Source organism: Colobus angolensis, unplaced genomic scaffold (assembly GCF_000951035.1).
Source record: "Colobus angolensis palliatus isolate OR3802 unplaced genomic scaffold, Cang.pa_1.0 Scaffold390, whole genome shotgun sequence".
Classification (NCBI taxonomy): Eukaryota; Metazoa; Chordata; class Mammalia; order Primates; family Cercopithecidae; genus Colobus; species Colobus angolensis.
This window is the reverse complement of record NW_012117266.1, coordinates 71,385-86,203: the sequence shown is the minus strand read 5'-3', so window position 1 is coordinate 86,203 and position 14,819 is coordinate 71,385. Positions and strand designations below refer to the sequence as shown.

Below are 14,819 nucleotides of genomic sequence, written 5' to 3'. Positions count from 1 at the left end.
TCCCCAGAAATTTCTCTAGTTACAAGCCATGGCAAAATTTAAGAGTAGCGCAAAACGCCGGGTTTTGGTATGAGGCTTCGTTTCTGAGGGCTGAGTGGTAACCTGGCTCACAGTTTGGCTGTGACTGGCACTTCCGGTGTGGGGGGCTTTTCCTGTATTTTTTGGTCAGCCTTTTCCAGGTACCACCTTGTAAGCCATCCTTGGAAAACCACATAATGGCAATACTACTCTTAATTGAGGTCCCTGACGTCTCCCAGGTGTTTCTTACATTGCTTGGTCTGGGCCTCCTTGCTGTTGACTTCTTCCTGCCATAGCATTTGGAGAGAGCAGAGGGTCATGGTTCCCCTCCTCAGGAGGTGGTTCCTGATGCTCTTGAAACTCCTGTTTTTCTCTGTGGTCGCCTTCTGGGTCTTCACATTCAAGTGCTCTCACCCAAGCCTGCCTGCCTTTCTTCCTTCCTTCCTCCCTTCCTTCCTTCCTTCTTCCCTTCCCTTCCCTCCCCTTCCCTCCCCTTTCCTCTCCTTTCCTTTCCTTTCCTTTCCTTTCCTTTCCTTTCCTTTCCTCTCTTTCTTTCTTTCGAGGTGGAATTTCACTCTTGACGCTCAGATTGGAGTGCGATAGTGCAATGTCGGCTCCTATATTCAAGTGATTGTCCTGCCTCAGCCTCCCCGGTAGCTGGGATTACAGGCACCTGCCACCACACCCGGCTAATTTTTGTATTTTTACTAGAGATGGGTGCCAGGATGTGCAGGGGCTTCATGCACAGTTTGCAGCACAGCAGCGAGAGGATGAGCAGGTAGTAGTCCAGGCTGATGAGGCAGCGGTTGGGGATGGAGGCGCTACACAGGCTGGTCTCGAGCTCCTGACCTCAGGTGATCCACTTCCCAGAGTGCTGGGATCACAGGCATGAGCCACCTCACCCGGCCTCACCCAACTCTTTGAATGTGACACTGAGCGTTCTACAAAGATGGCTTTGAAGAGGGCCTGTTGAGGTTGGCATGGAAGCAGCAGCTCTCATGCTTCGGTGAAGCCCATGGCTCCAGTGTCTTCCCCTCCCCAGGGGACCTGACTCCACTTTCATGTGTGTGTCTCTCTTTTCAGAGGTGTGAACATGTATGCCATGTTGACCGGGACGCTGCCTTTCACGGTGGAGCCTTTCAGCCTGAGGGCTTTGTACCAGAAGATGGTGGACAAAGAAATGAACCCCCTCCCCACTCAGCTCTCCACAGGTAATGCACCTGCTGTTCTAGATCATGGTTCAGGACTTCTATTGTGACCAGTTCGGGTCCACCTGTGAAACAGTATTTGTTTTGCAGCAGTGGTGTTATGTCTATCCCGTGATTGTAAATTTCTTTCTAGTGTTAAATCAAAGTGTCAAGGGGTGGTTGGGTTTCCCATCTCTCAACGGGCACTCGTGCCTATTGATTGATTGATTGATTGATTGAAACGGATTTTTGCTCTGTTGCCCAGGCTGGAGTACAGTGGTGTGATCTCGGCTCACTGCAAGTTCTGCCTCCCGGGTTCATGCCATTCTCCTGCCTCAGCCTACCGAGTAGCTGGGACTACAGGCACCCGCCACCTTGCCTGGCTAGCTTTTTGTATTTTTAGTAGAGACGGGGTTTCACCGTGTTAACCAGGATGGTCTCGATCTCCTGACCTCATGATCCGCCCGTCTCAGCCTCCCAAAGTGCTGGGATTACAGGCGTGAGCCACCATGCCTGGCCTCACTCGTGCCTTTCACCTGTATCCTTTCCTGTTCCTTTATAATTCTGAACCCCTAACTCCTCCTTCCTCCTTCTGCACAAAACATGTAGATCCAAAGGATCTGATATTCTCCATTTGAAAAATAATTGCAGGCTTGATTGTTTTAAAACTCACCATATTATGATGTTGACTTGGAAAAGAGGATTTGTGGTCACATTTCCAATATGTCGTCTTTCTGCAATTATTTTCAAGAAATGTTTGTCGCATTGAAGTTGGGGCTGCGGTTTTGTGAGTTGAGTTTTTGAGCCCGTTCAAAAGCTTTTAAGTATATAGAGGTTAAGTTACTTGATTGGACTGAATCATCAGGTGTGTTTGAAAAGTTCTCTCAAGCTTTAGCTGGTTCACATTTCAGTAAACAGTTTGTATTAAGGTTTGGTTTCAGATCCAGTAAATCAGTACAATTTGTTCTTTTGTTTGGTTCACAATTCAAGTTCCTGGCCTTGGCTTGGCTTTGATGAGCATTTAATTGGCTCCTTAAAATAAACTCAGCTTCACTGAGATAAGGCTTTTGACCAAAGAAGAAAGCAGTTATTTAACTGCAACTTATGATATTTATGATAGTTAAAATATAGCATTTTATTTTACTACTGTTATGCATTTTTCTTCTGAGTTTAAAAGCACGCATGAAGCTGACCCTGAATTTATCTTGCCAAGTGGAATCCAAGTGGAGACACATTCTTGTATGCAATGATCTAATTCAGCCCATACTGTCTCTTCAAGGGAGGGGAGAATCTCTGGAGGCTTGAAAGCAAAGGAGGCATTAAGTCCTTGGGAAGATGAGTTACAGCTCTGTCATTATAGAAGAAATATTTCTGCACTGAGAGTCATAACTCTCAGAGTTAGAAAATGTGCAAAATGTCAAATCTATTGTCATATTTAAGTTTTAGAGCTTTCAGAAATGTCGAAAGTGCGACAGAGCACTCTGAGGTGTGCCCATTCATTCATTCATTCTATATTTCGTACTCATTAGCTTATTCCATGAATATGTATTGTGCACCAATTATGTGCTAGGTGTGTTCTAGATTAAGGAAGACAGAGAACAAACCAGTCTCTACCCTTATAAAGCTTATATATCAGCAGGGGAGGCTAAAAATAAATAAATGGGTAATAAATAAACATGTGTGGTATTTGGTAATGTTAAGTGCTCTAAAGAAAATAAAATAAATTGGGACAAGGGGATAGAGAGTAAAAAGGTTTTTTTTTTAACAAATAAGATTATTTTTAAAACTTTTCATTGTGACATAATTGTAGATTCACACACAATTGCTAGAAATAATACAGAGATCCAAATAGCCTTCATCCAGTGTATTAGTCCGTTCTCATGCTGCCGATAAAAACATACCTGTGACTGGGTAATTTATAAAGGAAAGGGGTTTAACAGACTCACAGTTCCACGTGGCTGGGGAGGCCTCACAATCGTGGTGGAAGATGAAGGAAGAGCAAAGGGACGTCTTAGGTGATGGCAGGCAAGAGAGCTTGTGCAGGGGAAATCCTATTTATAAAACCATCAGATCTCGTGAGACTTACTCACTACCATGAGAACAGCACGAACTGCCCCCATGATTCAGTTCTCTCCACCTGGCCCCGCCCTTGACATGTGGGGATTATTACAATTCGAGGTGAGATTTGGGTGAGGACACAGCCAAACGGTATCACCCAGTTTCCCCCGATAGTCATATAGTGTCGAACTGTGGTGTAATATCACCGCTGGGAAATTAACAGGGATAAAATCCACTGACCTTGTTCAGATTTCACAAGTTTTACCTGCACTCATATGTGTGGGTGTATATTAGTTCTATGGAGTTTTATCACGTGAGTAATTTGTGTGACAGCCACCACAGTCAAGACGCAAGACAGTTCCCTCACTGTGCTGCTCCCCTGCAGCCACAGCCACCTCCCTTCCTCCTGCTCTCCCTAAGCCCTGTCAGCCACCACCCTGTATCATCTGTAATTTTGTCATTTCAAAAATGTTATATGTAAATCACTTTTTTTCCCACAAAGCATAATTCCCTTGAGATAATCTGAGTTGTTTCTTTTTATTGGTGAGTAGTATTCCCTGGTGTGGATATACCACTGTTTGTTTCACCGTTCACCCACTGAAGGACCGTTGTTTTATTCAAGTGACCCATAACAAAGGACAATAGGAGGATGAATGTACCCCCACAGTTGGGAAAGGCAGGCAGTGCTGTCTTTGAGCCTGATGAGAGGCTGAGGAGCTGGAGAACTGCTGATCTGCTGCCACTTCATTGTATTAGTCAGAATAGACCAGGTTATGCTGCAGTTAACGATCAACCCCCAAGTCTTAGTGGCTCAGGACCACAAAGGTTTTTTTCTCACTCATGCTACATCTCAGTTGAGAGTTGGATCAAACGTTGAAAGGTTCTGCCCAGCCAAGGGCCCAAGGCTGATGGAGCAGCCACCATTTCCAGCATTTCTGGTTCATGCAGAGGGAGAAAGGGAAAGAGAAAGAGAAACTCTTTCACCAGCAATTAAATCTTCCACCAATCTTCCAGATGTAAGTGGAAGCTTTCTAAAACATGGCACATGGCTTCACCCAACTAAACAGAATGGGGCAGTGCAACCCTACCATGAGTGCTGAAAGTGAAAAGCCAGAAGTATTTGTTGGTTAGCATTAGCATGAGCCCCACACAGCTGTGGGAAAAGGAGCAGACGAGCACAGGTAGGTTAAGAACACAAGAAAATCAGTCGCATTGCTTCAGAACCATACCTTGTTTTTACTTTCAATAACATTATACAATCTTAGCAGGCTGAGCTCTTAAGTGTTTTTTTTTTTTTTTAATTGTGAAAATTAAATTTAACCTTAAAGAAGCAAGAGTTGCAGTTCTGAAGATGTTAAAAGATAATCCAAAAGTAGTCCCAAAGAAGACATATTAAAAATGTTCCCAGCAATTTCAGCATCAGTGGAATTGCCGTCCAACCTCACATAGCTCCTGCTTTGAGCGGACAGCTTTGCGTTGGCCTTAAGCTCTGTGTGTGCTTGTTAAAGATCTTCACATTCCTGCAGGACTTTGTTGTCTTGACTTGTCAAGCATGAATTGCATTTCTACATCTGATTTTCTAATTAGGGAATCTGATGCTTCCCCCATCTCCCCCTTTTTAAAATAACTATTGGGATATAGAAATATTTTTTTTCAACTAGGATTGAAATCCTTTGAGCCAGGTCCCAAGTGAAGTGTTTGCACATGATAGATGCTCAGGGAATCTAGGTTGCTGACTCTGGTGTTAACGTGCCTGTGTGACCTGGAAAGGTGGCCCGTAGATTATTTTGATGACTCAGGATTGGGAATTGTCCTGATCCAGTAGGGCCCAGAGCAGTGCACCAGCTGCTGAGGCAGCCCAGGGAGTCTTATCTGGTTTATGGAGTGAATGTCTTCAGATTTGAGTATCAGCTGCTGCCCTTCTGACAGCCTCCCATTTTTCCCATCCTTTGCACCCCACCAAGTTTATCTCCTCTCCCTTCCAACCAGCCTGGCCCTGCTTATATCCGAAAATACTAGCTTACCAGTAACATGAGTATCTGCCATTTATCGAATGATCCTTTGTAGGTGTTTTTCATGTAGTGTTGTTTTTATACAGTCCTGCAAGGTAAGTCCCTGTTTACCAGTGAGGAAATTGAGTCTCAGAGAGATTAAGTCTGCTTGACTGAAAACCTAGATTTTCCTACCATGCTGTGTTATTTCACTCTTCTCTCATTTTAGTTAGTATAAGATGCACCGCCCTACAAAAAGTTGGAGGTATTATCTATTGTCTCTATGTCCTTATGTTTTGAGTAAGTCAATCCAAATAGAAAATATGCCAGTTTTACTGTACCTCACTAATGCACATCTTTATTAATTGGATGACTCTGTCATTCATATTTGTTTCTGTTTTTGTCTGAGACAAGGTTTCACTGTGTTGTCCTGGCTGGAGTGCAGGGGCACAATCATGGCTCACTGCAGCCTCAACCTCCCAGACTAAGCAATCTTCCCGCCTCAGCCTCCCAAGTAGCTGGGACTGCAGGCGCATGCCACCACGCTCAGCTAATTTTTTTTTTGGGGGGGGGTGTATTTTTTATAGAGAGAGGGTCTCCCTATGTTGCTCAGGCTGGTCTTGAACTCCTGGGCTCAAGCAATCCTCCTGCGTCAGACTCCCAAACTGCTGAGGAGTCTGACGTGACTCAGGCATGAGCTACTGCATCTGGCCCTGTCACTCATACATGTAATTATCATATCTATTAATTCCACTGCTCTTTTTGAAGATTAAGTTGGAAGATTTTTTACCAAACTTGAGTTGAAAACAGCATTATTGCCCTTGTGAATCCACAGAACACGCTTCCAAAGAACTGCCCTTCATTCATCTCTGTCATGCCGTTTGCAAACTTAAGCTTCGAGGGCCTTTCTAAGTCTCTCTTGTACACATTTTCTTTTTGCTTGTTGGCACTTGTATGTCACAGAGTAGCAAATGCCTTTTATGGCTGAGCAATTTTTCAGACTGCTTCCCTTTTCATCACTACACCACAACGCTGGCATTTATAATACATTCCAAGCAGTCAGTTCAGGTTATGATGGTTTTGTGCCGTGAATTCTCCAAAGTAAAGCTGGAGGAGAAGTGTTAGCTTTCATGAGGATTGAGCCAGTGCTAATGATGATGTCCAAGAAGGCATGATGATCAGATTATCAAACAGTTCTTTAGCTTGGGAAGTGATGAGAAGGGAGCTTCTAGTGGGGAAGAGTCTCTATTTGCATCTATCAGGCTACGCTAATGTGAAAAGTCTGATGACTTTGCCTGTCACCTGCAGCCGTTTCACTTGGTACCGTGTTTAGGTGCTCACACAAGCCAGTCCAGACTTTGGAAAGCTGATGACTCGTGAAAGAAAGTGGGGTTTGCGATGGAGGAAGGTGTGCTGCGTGTTACGTTGAGCAGGGTGGTACTATTTTTGCAGGCTTGAGTGGAGAACCTCAGTGTTATCTCAGAGAGGTGGAGGGCGGCGTGTGGCCTGTGGCCATGCCTGGCATGGCTTTCCAGGATGGTGAGGAATATTTTAATCTCTCTTGCTCATAAGGCATAGGGGTTTTTTAGGACCCTAAAACAAACTTCAAAGAGCTCTAAGAATATTCGCAAAGCCTTTTTGGATAGTAACGCAATGTCTGTGACGTCCAAAGGAAGAAAATTCGTCAGTGGAGATTTGAACTAAAATTACTTGCGCTCATCAGCAGTTTTTGAGGCTGCAGAGTGCTCGGTTATGAAAATAGAACAAAAATGCACATCCAGTTTGTCCTTAGCACTTCTGGTTCGTCATACTTTGAAAAAGCCTGGACTGTTGCCCAAGTCCTTTGAGGCAACCCTGGGTTGTTGCCCAAGTCCTTTGAGGGTAAGCAACAGCAATGTCTCAGAAAACATTAACTCAACAGCCCACCCGCTCTGATTCATTAAGCCCTCTTCTTCTTTATCTGACCAATAGATGCCCCCAGTTAAGATCTAAGTGACTCTTCCAATGCAGGGATGTTAAGGGAAGCGAGACAGACATTCTGCAAAGCAGAGATCTGTTTGATTTTCGGGTTATTAAAGAACGTGGATGAAGCTGGAGGCCATTATCCTTAGCAAACTAACACAGGAACAGAAAACCAAATACTGCACATTCTCACTTATAAGTGGGAGCTAAGGTTAACCAAGAGGACACCATGGACACCAAGAGGGGAACAATAGACACTGGGGTCTACTTGAGGGTGGAGGGTGGAAGGAGAGAGAGGAACAGAAAAAATAACTATTGGGTACTAGGATTAGTACCTGGGTGATGAAATAACCTGTACAACAAACTCCCATGACACGAGTTTGCCTATATAACAAACCTGCACGTGTACCCCCGAACCTAAAATAAAAGTTAAAAACAATTTTATTTTATTTTTTTAGAGTTTTAGCTGGGTATCGAACGATAACACTTACAGTGGTAAATGTACCTCATGGTCTCCATGCATGCATTTCTACCCACCCCACTGTTATTTTTTTTTTTTTTTTTAATTTTGAGATGGAATCTCTCTGTGCTGCCCAGGCTGGAGTGCAGTGGCATGATCTCAGCTCACTGCAACCTCTGCCCCCTGGGTTCAAGCAGTTCTACCACCTCAGCCTCCCAAGTAGCTGGGATTACGGGTGTGCACCACCATGCTCGGCTAATTTTTGTATTTTTAGTAGAGGTGGGGTTTCTCCATGTTGGTCAGGCTGGTCTTGAACTCCTGACCTTAGGTGAGCGACTCACCTCGGCCTGCCACAGTACTGGGATTATAGTCGTGAGCCTCCACTCCTGGCAATATTTCCTTTTTTCAAACTTTCAGTATGTTTTTGGGGAACAGGTGATTTTTGGTTACATGGATAAGTTCCTTAGTGGTGATTTCTGAGATTTTGGTGCATCCATCACCTGAGGAGTGTACACTGTACCCAATGTGTAGTCTGTTATCCCTCGCCCCCTCCTACCCTTCCCTCCAAGTCCCCTAAGTCCATTGTGTCATTCTTATGCCTTTGCACCTTCATAGCTTAGTTCCCACTTATAAGTGAGAACATACGATGTTTGATTTTCCATTCCTGGGTTACTTCACTTAGAATAATGATCTCAGCTCCATCCAGGTTGCTACAAATGTCATTACTTTGTTCCTTTTTATGACTGAGTAGTATTCCTTGGTGTGTGTGTGTGTGTGTATATATGACATATATGACATAAATATAACATGTATATGACATATATATATCATATATAGTCACACTTTCTTTCCTTTTTTTTTTTTTTTGAGATAGAGTCTCACTGTGTCACCCAGGCTGGAGTGCAGTGGTGCGATCTCAGCTCACTGCAATCTGCCTCCCAGGTTCATGCCGTTCTCCTGCCTCAGCCTCCCCAGCAGCTGGGACTACAGGTGCCGGCCACCACGCCCAGCAAATTTTCTGTATTTTTAGTAGAGACTGGGTTTCACCGTGTTACCCAGAATGGTCTTGATCTCCTGACCTCGTGATCCACCCGCCTCGGCCTCCCAAAGAGCTGGGATTACAGGCGTGAGCCACCATGCCTGGCCATATGTCACATTTTCTTTATCCACTTGTTAGTTGATGGACATTTGGGCTGGTTCCATATTTTTGCAGTTGTGAATTGTGCTGCTATCAACATGTGTGAAAGTGTCTTTTTCATGTAATGACCTATTTTCCTTTGGGTAGATACCCAGTAGAGACTACCCACTATTGAAAGGGAGATGACCTGATAACCTCTTCAACAGTATGGGAACCCACCCTGGTGGTGGGTTGACCATGAAGGTTGGCCTGGCTGCATGACCCAGCAAAGATTATTTCTCTTGAGTTGATTCTGGCATCACAACTGGCCCCTTTTTTGATGGTCTAATTTTTACCCTGCAAAAAATGGGTTGAAAAAAGGCTCAGCATTTCCTTAAGAACAATGTGAAAATGACAACTTAAAACTTTTGAGAAAGTAAGACATTTTATGACTTCTCCTTGCAAAGAAGATTACCTTAGAACACTGAAAAAATAACTTTACAGAGAAGGATGGAAAAATTGGGGGAGCAAGCACATTATTATTTTCTGGGGTCTATTATTTGGTATGTTGGAAATCAAGTACAAAGCTACATAAAAGAATTCTTTATATTGCAAGAACATTATAGCAATACTTTGTAAAATAAGGGCTATAGCATAAGAAAATATCACAGTCCCACAAGTCAAACAAGACAAACCGTCTGCATTTTGAAGTCATCCGTGACATTCTTTGCCCATATGAGGGTATGCTGTATATTCTCCTGCTGAACAATTTTGTAGCCTTCATGGGCTGGGTGTGGTGGCTCACATACTGAATCCCAACACTTTGGGAGGCTGAGGCAGGAGGATCGCTTGAGCTCAGGGGTTTGAGACCAGCCTGGGCAACTTGGCAAAACCCCATCTCTACCAAAAAAATAAAAAAATTATCCGGGCGTGATGGTGCATGCCTGTAGTCTCACCTACTTGGACGGCTGAGGTGGGAAGGTCACCTGAGCCAGAGAGATCAAGGCTGCAGCAAGCCATGTTCGCACCTCTGCACTACAGCCTGGGCGACAGTGTGACAGTGTGAGACTGTCTCCAAAATATAAAAAATAATGAGTAAAATAAATACAAAATAAAAGGCTTCATGTGCATTATAAACGCATTTTTACCTCTCATACAGTTGTCTCCATTGTTATAATCTTAAAGGATGCAAATATTCTGCTTAGAGATGAATTAGCTTATCTCCAGTGCTTGAATGGACAACAAGTGCTCTGTAAATATTTGTGAAATGAGAGGAAACCCAGGGCATTTAAAACATTATTTTTGGCCAGGCGCAGTGGCCCACGCCTGTAATCCTAGCACTTTGGGAGGCCAAGGCGGGTGGATCACGAGGTCAGGAGTTCAAGGCCAGCCTGGCCAAGATGGTGAAACCCCGTCTCTCCTAAAAATACAAAAATTATCCCGACGTGGTGGTGGGCGCCTGTAATCCCAGCTACTCGGGGGCTGACGCAGAGAACTGCTTGAACCCAGGAGGCAGCCTGGGTGACAGAGCGAGACTCCATCTCAAAAACACAACAACAACAACAAAACATTATTTTTCCCTGGGATGGAAGGAAAAGGGGTTGTAGGGATTTTATAGGTTTTCAACAGTTTCTCGTATCTTTTCCTTACACACTGTGCTCAGCATGACTAATGTGATACAGTGAACTTCAGGAGGCTTGAAAAAGAAAGACGAAATATATTAGCATCCTGTCCATCTAAGCAGTCCCTAAGAGTCCCCTAAGAGACAGTGCAAAAGGAGGCACCCGTCAGGCAGACATGGGTTCACAGTGTGGTTTTCACTAGAACTTTTTACACAGACTAGAGTTTTAAAGTCTGGGTCACTAATGCAGAGGTTTCCTAACACTTTAACAAAAACGTGTGGCGCTCTGGTGTCTTGATAGCCTGATTGACTGCGCTGGGTGGGCGTGGGCTCTGTGCAGCCTGGGTGTGGCATCGTCGAGTTTGGAGAAGAGGTGGGTGGCCATATAGAATGGCTTTAAAGGAAAGGATCAGAAAGCAGGACCTCTCTGGCCTCTTGAGACTCTGAGTGTCCTGTGGTCCCCAGTTGGGAGGTGTAACTTAGGATGCCTGTACACTTCTGGCTTCTCCCTGAGTACCCAAAAACCTTCCTTGCGAGCAGGCATTTTCTGTTTATTTTCTTTCGTTCCTGCAAGCCTGTCAGTAGAACATCTCTTTGGCTCACCTGTAAGCAACAAGAAAAGACCACAGGTTGTCTTGGGAAACACAGGGAATGGGGAGACCCAAACTGGTTCTTGCTTTATCATGCACCAGTTGCTCCCCTTGGACAGAGAACTTAAATCTTTGGATATGTGGTGTGTCCTTTTTAAAGAGAGAGAGAGGGAGAAACGGGATTTTTCACACCCCTCCTGTCTGAAGGGAGGTAGGGCTGAAACCAAGCTCTATGAATCCTTGAATCAGAACCCTGCCCAGAGACCCAGAGATCACCCCAGCAGTGGCTCGGGATGGGCAGGCGAGGTGGCGAGTCCCCTGTGATGGTGGCTTTCACTGGTGTCTGCGTTCAGCCTGTAACATGCGCTCATTCTTTCCCGAATTTCTCCCAGGTGCCATCAGTTTCCTGCGCTCTCTCCTGGAACCGGATCCTGTGAAGAGGCCAAATATTCAGCAGGCGCTGGCGAATCGCTGGCTTAATGAGAATTACACGGGCAAAGTGCCCTGTAACATCACCTATCCCAACAGGTAATTTCGTGCACCCAGAGGGACTCCTCGGGAGAGATGGGGCTTGTCCTGTGATCCGCGAGCAGTTCCGGACAGAAAGCTGTCCGCGGTTGAAGGAAAAGCCATGTTCTCTCTTGGCTATCTCCCCTTCCCACTAACACCCACACCCACACATCCACAAGAGGAAGCGTAGACAGGGCCACCATGTGCTGTTGTGCCCTGTACCCTGCAGGGGCACCTGGAGGAGGGGTGAATGGAGGCTGACATCCAGGCTTTGAGGGTCTGCGTCTTCCCAGGGGGTGCCTCTTTCTAGTTCACACAAAGGGACCTTTGAGACTAGCTGTTGCCTGTGTGTGTGTGTGTGTGTGTGAGAGAGAGAGAGACAATGTCTATGTCTGCTTGGGTCTCCATGTGCATGGGTGTTGTGTCTGTGTGTATGTGTTGTGTGTTTGTGTTTCTGTGTATAAATTTTTGTGTGTCTGGGTGTGTGTGTGTATGTCTTTGTTTTGTTTTTTGATGCATAGTCTGGCTCTGTCACCCAGGCTGGAGTGCAGTGGTGTAATCTCAGCTCACTGCAACCTCTGCCTCCTGGGTTCAAGTGATTCTCATCCCCAGTCTCCTGAGGAGCTGGGATTACAGGCGTGTGCCACCACACCAGGCTAATTTTGTATTTTTAGTAGAGATGGGGTTTTACCATGTTGCCCAGGCTGGTCTTGAACTCCTGACCTCAAGTCATCCGCCTGCTTCGGTCTCCCAAAGTGCTAGAACTTCATGTGTGAGCCAACGTGCCCAGCCGGTCTTTGTGTGAATGTGTTTGCGTGTGTGTGATCAGCTCATGAGTCCACCTGCCAACATCAGACAGAAACACATGGGATCACCCCTCCCTTTCCAAACCAGCCTTAGATGCCTTCTTCTGCCTTGTTCTTGATGTTTATTTCAGCCCTAAGACCCCTGCTTTAAAATGTGGGAGGCAGGAAGGAAAGGCATAGGAGTCACTCGTTTTAGGCCGGGTGTCCCTGTGGACTTTCCGTGAAGGCTCCACTTTATCAGTTTCCATGAGGAGGGTTCTTTAAGCAAAGTTTGCAGACAGGAACCCACAGCACAGGAGCACTGACGGGTTCCCTGTGGCAGCCCATGCTTCTCTATGTTGGTGCGCTAACTACAGATTCAAAAACATTTCTCATTTTTCTTTTTTTTTTTTGAGACAGAGCCTCACTCTGTCACCCAGGCTGGAGTGTAGTGGCATAATCATAGCTCACTACAGCCTCCACCTCCTGAGCTCAAGTGATTCTCCCACCTTAGCCTCCTGAGTAGCTGTGACCATAGGTGTGAGTCACCATGTCAGGCCATTTTTTCTATTTTTCTGCAGAGAAAGGGTTTTGCCATGTTGCCCAGGCTGGTCTCAAACTCCTGGGCTCAAGCGATCCTCCCGCCTCTCAAGGTGCTGGGATTATAGGCTTGAGCCACTGCGCCCGGCCAAAAACATTTCCTTGTATATTTTTTTCTCCTCATTTGTCCTGTTTCTAACTAACCTGAGCAAGGGAATGAAGGCCTTTATTTTGGCTGTTTTCGTGCAAATAAGGAGACCACATGGCTCAGTACCTTCCAAGACTGGGACCCGCCTTCCTTCTTCCTTTAGAGGTAGGGTGTCTTGTACATTTGACCAGGCTTGGATGAAGGCAAGAGAACCACTGACCCAGAGGGGCAGATGGGAGGCTGAAAGGGCAGAGAAAAGGGTGTCCTGCGTAGTCATAGTTTCAACGCCTAGAAAGTTCTAGAAACACCCGCCAAGCCTTATGAAAGCTGAAGTGCTGAGTCCTTCAAAGAAGATGACCAGGCAGGGCTCTGCTTGGGATGGAAGCTCTAGAAAAAGTTGAAAGGGGCGTGGGAGTCTGCATCCACACTTCAGTGCCAAATTTACACTCACCGTGCTCAGAGAGGAGGTGCTTTCACTCTGTTGCCATCTAGAATTCTAGCATTTGGCTCATGGGAGGTAATTTAAACAAAGTCTAGGTGACTTAGGTTACCAAGGGAACCTGGAAATAGATTGCTGTTTTCCAATAACAGCTCGATGTGGGCCAGGATCTGAAACAGACACCAGAAATACTACTCTAAAGCGAGGCAGGGAGCAAAGCTGAAAGGACCTTGCCTCATTATCTATACTCATGATGGAGAGCAGCATGCAGGTATGCTTTCTGTTAAAGGAGGGGCCTTGGTGGTGGCCACATGAGTCATTAAGCTCATGTAATCACTGCCTAAATGAGCATAATCAATCCACTCAATGTGGCAGCTGCTGGAGAAAGTGGAGCTGGTGTTAGAAAGACGGCGTTTCCCCTCCTTGTTGGCTGCATCTTCATTCACAAAGAATTAGGAGGCGACATCTCATGTTTGTGGCTTTCCCACATTTTGCAGACAGACTTTGATAGATGAAAACATAAATTCAAACTCCTATCCTGTTGTTGCCAGATTAGTGTAATGGTTTTTGCATTTGGACTTGGTCAGTAGCATAATGGCTGCACATGAAGCTGGTTCAGTGGATTGTAAAACGGGCTGAGATCTCGCGTGCTAAGGAAAACAGCACTCCGTGTCTTCTGTTTATGTGAGGCCCATTGCTCATTTCATACTAGAGGCAAATCAGTGTTTGGTTTTTAAGTAGTGGGACCAGAATTCTTCTTCTTTATTTTTATTTTTTGAGACAGAGTCTCGATCTGTCGCCCAGGCTGGAGTGCAGTGGCACAATCTCGGCTCACTGCAACCTCTGCCTCCTGGGATCAAGTGGTTCTCCCGCCTCAGCCTCCTGAGTAGCTGGGATTACAGACATCCACCACCATACTTGGCTGATTTTTGTATTTTTAGTAGAGACGGGGTTTCACCATGTTGCCCAGGCTGGTCATAAACTCCCGGCCTCAAGTGATTCACCTGCTACATCCTCCCAAAGCCTGGGATTACAGGCGTGAGCCACCACCGTGTCTGGCCTGGAACCAGAATTCTAAGCTGTTGGGGGAGGTACATGTTATTTACAGTGTTTATTTTGAAAAACCTTTATCTTTAAGACAAAAAAATGTGTTTTTTATATTTATTTTTCTGGTTTTACTGGCATGTAGATAAAGGGAATGAGAACATACAAGCAGAGAAAGGGATATTTTCTTTATAAAGTATACTTTGTAGTTTCCCAACATACCTAGCCCCAGATGTATTTTAAGTGTTGTCAATAGTTTCCTTTTGAGAAAGTAAGGAAAATAAAGGTCTCACATTTTGCATCACTCTTCTGTAAAGCCTTCTCCTGTGAAGTCATTTCAGCCGCCAAG

The 14,819-nt window shown here is 45.3% G+C and overlaps 1 protein-coding gene across 1 annotated transcript in view; it reads left to right on the top strand.

Annotated features, from left to right (window-relative positions):
• HUNK (hormonally up-regulated Neu-associated kinase) overlaps nucleotides 1-14,819 on the top strand; it is a 132,973-nt gene that overhangs the window by 91,589 nt on the left and 26,565 nt on the right. The window contains exons 8-9 of the mRNA XM_011954992.1: nucleotides 1,102-1,229; nucleotides 11,397-11,532. Coding sequence (XP_011810382.1) covers nucleotides 1,102-1,229; nucleotides 11,397-11,532 — 264 coding nt within the window. The remainder of the gene's footprint in view (nucleotides 1-1,101; nucleotides 1,230-11,396; nucleotides 11,533-14,819) is intronic.